Source organism: Pediculus humanus, genomic scaffold (genome assembly GCF_000006295.1).
Source record: "Pediculus humanus corporis 1103172108310 genomic scaffold, whole genome shotgun sequence".
In the NCBI taxonomy this organism is placed as follows: Eukaryota; Metazoa; Arthropoda; class Insecta; order Psocodea; family Pediculidae; genus Pediculus; species Pediculus humanus.
In genome coordinates this window covers 972,886-977,881 of record NW_002987879.1, presented here as the reverse complement: position 1 = coordinate 977,881, position 4,996 = coordinate 972,886, and the positions used below count along the sequence as shown (strand labels likewise).

General features: G+C 25.6%; 1 protein-coding gene across 1 annotated transcript; it reads right to left on the bottom strand.

The window, feature by feature from the left end:
* Positions 1-214: 214 nt before the first annotated feature.
* Phum_PHUM587560 (Intraflagellar transport, putative) lies at positions 215-3,091 on the bottom strand (the record flags this gene model as incomplete). Its single annotated transcript, XM_002432441.1, has 8 exons — positions 215-332; positions 447-733; positions 810-1,115; positions 1,186-1,578; positions 1,655-2,014; positions 2,154-2,490; positions 2,738-2,874; positions 2,984-3,091. The coding sequence occupies 8 exons, from the start codon at positions 3,089-3,091 to the stop codon at positions 215-217; spliced, it is 2,046 nt and encodes a 681-aa protein (XP_002432486.1).
* Between the last annotated feature and the right edge of the window lie 1,905 nt (positions 3,092-4,996).

Here is a 4,996-nt window from a genome sequence, read left to right as displayed (position 1 = left end):
TGTAATAAATTTAAAATTATTTTAAAACAAAAAACAAAAAAAAAAAAACAAAAAAAAAAAAATGGAGAAAACCTTTTTACGTCAAATTTTACTACCTAGATCCCGTTTTAAAATTTAAAACAAAAAAAAAAAAAAAGTGAAATTTACAAATTAGCTACGTTGAAATATTTTTAAATTGATGGTTAAATGTGTTCAATGTAGTAAAGCAACATACCTAACTTTGTGAAAGAATTCCTTGGGATAAAATAAGAGTTTTTGCTCCTTTTTTTTTTTTCCCGACTCCGGAATTTTTTTTACTTTTTTCAAAACCTTTTTTTTTACCTTCCCACAAACTGTAAGAAAAAAAAAAAAAAAAAAATGTCTTCCTTTTATTATTATTTTCTTTACGAAAAAAAAAAAAAAAAAAAAAAAAAAACTACGAGTTACGATACTACTACTACTACTACCTTTCTAAATCTTTCCAATATTGAACTTGTAATGCTTTTTTGACTTGATTATCCTTTACTAATTTTTGCTCTTCCCGTAATTGTTTCCCTAATTTTTCTTGTTCGCTGATTTTTTGATTCAATTGAGCTCTGAATGATTGTTTTTTGCTTTCCGGATTATTCGAAACGTAATATTTCAATTCGTCCAAAATTTTCACCGAGTATTCTTTGGCTCTGTTATTTTCTCCTTCTAATATTTTTATTTCTTTCTCGTAATTTTCAATATCCATTTTGAGATTATTAACTTCCTGAAATAATTAAAAGTAATTTTTTTTTTAAAAAAGAAGAATTACAATTGATTTTTTTGTAATTTTTTTTAGGTACCTCTTCCAATAGATGAGTTGTGTTGTCCAAAGCAGACGCCGTCGAATCGTAAATTTTTTTCTTTTGCTCGTATTCTTCATTCAACTCATTGAATTCCTCTCGAAGGGGTCGCAATTCGGCTATCAATGGCGACAATTGATTTTTTTTTGCCGAAATTCTACGGGATATCTGTTGAACCAACACCGACATTTCTTCCAAGGTTTTTCCCTTTGCGGTATCCATATCCGATGTTTCTTCAGAAACTTTTTCCAATGTGTCGACCGTATCTCGGTAACCGAACAATCCGTGTAAGGATTCTTCTTGATGCTGATTAATATAAGAATTTATTATTAATTTTGAAAAGGAATATTTTTAACTTGATAAAAATCGATATTACCAAAGCTTTCAAAATTTCTTCTTCTTTCGACGATAATATTTCTAACGTTCTACTTAAAATTCCATGTTCGGATTTGAGAGCGAGTAATTCGGCTCTTTTTTGTTTGTACACAACCGTTCTCCCTTTCAATCTATCAACGTATTTTTTAAATTCTTCACCTTTTAAAACCGTGTCGCCGGCTAATTCTTTTAATTTATTTAATTTTTCTTCGAGTTCTTCTTCCAAATTTGCAAGTACGTTTTTCAAATCGTTTAAATTTTCCGCTTTGTTTTCTTTTTTCTTAGCTATTATGCTGGCTTGTTGTCTAAAAGGTGCATTTTTATCTTCGCTTAAATTCTGAGTTGCAAGATGTCGTTCGACCATTTCATTTATTTCCAATGTTATTTGTTGAATCTGGAAAAAAAATATCACGATGATGATGATGATGATGATGATGATGAAAATTATTTATTAACGAATAAAATTATACCTGAGCACTTAAATCTTCAAGATCTGCATGAGTGATATTGGGTTCCCTTAAAACACTTTCTAAAATTTTTACTTCCGTTCGGCGATTATTGATTTCTTGTGGAAGTTTTTGTTTTGCCATGTAGTTATTAACACTGCAATCTTCTTCCAATTTCTTCAGTAACCTTTCAGAAGTGGCACCCAAAGATGCTTGTTTAAGTTCTTTTAATTGAATTTGAAGCCTTCTCATTTTCTGATCATTCATCAATAATTGCGATTGTTGTTGTTCAGCTTGAGATGATAATTCTTTTTCCTTTTCCTTTTCTTCTCTTAATATTTTTGCAGAATGAAGCAAAGCAATTTTACCAGATATATTGTCAACCTTATAAATTAATTAAACAATATAAATTTTTTTATTTTAAATGCGAATAACTAAAATGATTACGTATTTAAAAGAATCGAAACATTTACATTCGTGATAAGGAATTAAATAAGTGCAATTAATCTTTCGAATAACTCACCCTCTGGTGTAATTTTTCAATTTTTTTCTGTACAATGTCTTTTTCTTTTTCCATTGCAGAAATATCAGTTCTGAGTTCATTTATTGACATACCACTGGTTTTTAAAGCCTCATATTTCTTATGAATATCTTTAAAGTCTTCAATGTTTAATTCATACTGCTCGTACAAATAACCAATTTCAGGATCTGATAGCATTTCAGGTGGAATTTCAAGTTTTACTAAATACTGTGCCAAGTATGATCTCTTTTTAAGATCGCTGATGTTAGCTAAAAGCCACTCTAATATCGGATGAATGACATTTTTGTTTCCTTGAACCAAACCTTGACGAAAAGTCGATCTGAATGTAAAAAATTATTATATCATTTATCATTTTAAAAAAAAAAAATATATGTATAATATATTTATTGTGTATTCAAAGGAAAAATGTAGTTAATTGAAAACCAATAATTAATAAAATACTTAAATAGGTATAATAATTGATAACAACGAAGAACAATTAAATAATTAATTTTTGTCTCATTCATGTCGAAAATATAAAATGGAATAACAGTAATCATAATAATAATAATAATAATGAAACTTACACAGACATTCCAGGTTTTAGTTTATAATTTAAAATTCTTAACATTTCCAATATTCTCACAGCAGTTTCATCTAATTCTTCATGTTGAATATCAACTTTATTTGTTGGATCAATTTCACCCAAGACATCAGTGACAACCTGTAAAAATTAGATTGACCCCCTCATCAAAAAAGTGCAAGGGCATAAAAAAAAATCATCACAAAATAAAAAATATGCCACACAAATTTTTTTGCAATATTTTATTTACCTGCAATAACTTTTCTTCGGTCAAAGAATCGAATGAAATGACATTGTAATTTTTATTCAATAATGCATTTATTTGATCGACAACCGTTTTCAATTGCACATTGGCCATGTTTTAACAATTTTTTTTGGATATTTTTAAAAATTCAATATACTAAATAAATATTTTTTTTTAAAGAAAATTATTGTTGGCGAATTAAAGAGTATCCACGGCAACGAACATGAAAAATTATAACTGTCAATTTTCATTAGTGCCAACATAAATATTTCTGTCAATCAAAATTGTAAGCGAAAAAAATAAAAAATTGTAATGTTTATTTAATTTTACAAAATGAAAAAAATGTAATTTATTTGTGAGTAAATATTTAAAAACGATGTAAAAAATAATTTTTTTTTTATTCATGTTTCAACTTTTTGAGGTAAACTTTTTTTTACTATAAACATATTATATTAATGAAAAAAAAGTTCGATACTAATTTATTTTCTCTATGATTTTTTTCCAATTAAACTTTTGAAGAAAAAAAAAATTTATTTATATACGTTTAAAATTGTTTTAGAAAAAATTTAAAAATAAAGAAATTGGATTTTAAAATATAAAATTTAAGTTTTAATCGTACGGTAATGTAATTTTTTTTTTTTTTTTTAAAAAAAAGAAAATAAATTTTTAAATAAACATTATATTTTTATGTTAATTATGTTTCCTGCCTTGTCAATATGTAACGCAATGCGTTTTTTCTGTGTGAAAAAAATTAAATTTGTATTCATTCGCGTTCGTTAAATATGATATTTTCGTTTGGTTATTATTTAAAATTGCAAAAAAAACAATATAAATCGTTTGAAATTATTAAAATAAATTTTAAAAAAAATTACGGAAAGGATAATATGAAGAATAAAAAATAATAATAAAAATGTTTCGTTATTATTGCGGAGGTAAGTGTGAAATGTCAAACTCAATGGACGTCGTCTGTTTTGTGTAGAAGTGGGTTTTCAATTATAAATAAAAGTTTTTTTTATTTTTCATTTTCCAGTAAATTATTTATTACGATTCGTTTCAGGTAACTCTTCGTAAGTGAATTCAACAATTTAAGTTAACTTAAATACAATAATTATCCAGCTAATGCTGGAATTCGTTATGTGTTTGTCTTGCTTTAAGTGGTAATCAGCTGAAAGCCAAAAACCATTACGATGTTGAAAGGAGGAATTGCGAAAAAAGAAGGCAAAGTTATGAGGATTCGAGCTTTTCCGGTGAGTTTTCATTTTAATTATTTAATTATTTATTTGTTTACCACTCTTAATATCATAAATTCATAAATGAAATTGTTTGTTAGAGGGGGAGGGGGAACGAAAAGAAAAGAAAAAAAAAAAGTGTGGTGTTTTATTTTGTCATTATTATCATGTCCTACTTTTATATATAAATATATTTGCCGTGTCCTTTAAATTTTAAATTATCAATTAAATAATTTTGTTTTTATTTTAATCAAACCTCATCAACTGCTTTTTTACTGCAGATTATAAAATTTTATAATAACATTTTCTGTTTGTTGCGGTTTTCAAGGTCTATTACTTTGAGAATTGGCGAGCTCACCCGTTTTAAATAATTCATTAGATTTACTCACAAAAAGGTTACAATGCTTTTTTTTTTTTTTTTTGTTCAACACAACATATAAAATGTTTTCATTCAAATCATTAAATTAAAAAAAATAATAATAATAAAATGCATTTAAATTCTTCTTGGAGAACAAATTAATAAAATCCTCCTCAAAGCTGTCCAAGACTTTCTTCTTCTCGTTTATTAATTTATTTTTTTTTTTTTTCGTAAAATAATTTCACCCAAGTTCACTTTAATGTTTAATTGGTCATTAAAAATTTTTTTTTTTTTATTATTATCATCATCATTACATTTTGGGCTAGTGGGATTTAATTTAATTCAATTTATATTTTCTTAAATGAATAAATTAAATATACGTTTAAAAAAAATTTCAAATCAAACTTTTTTTTTATATATATATATTATTTA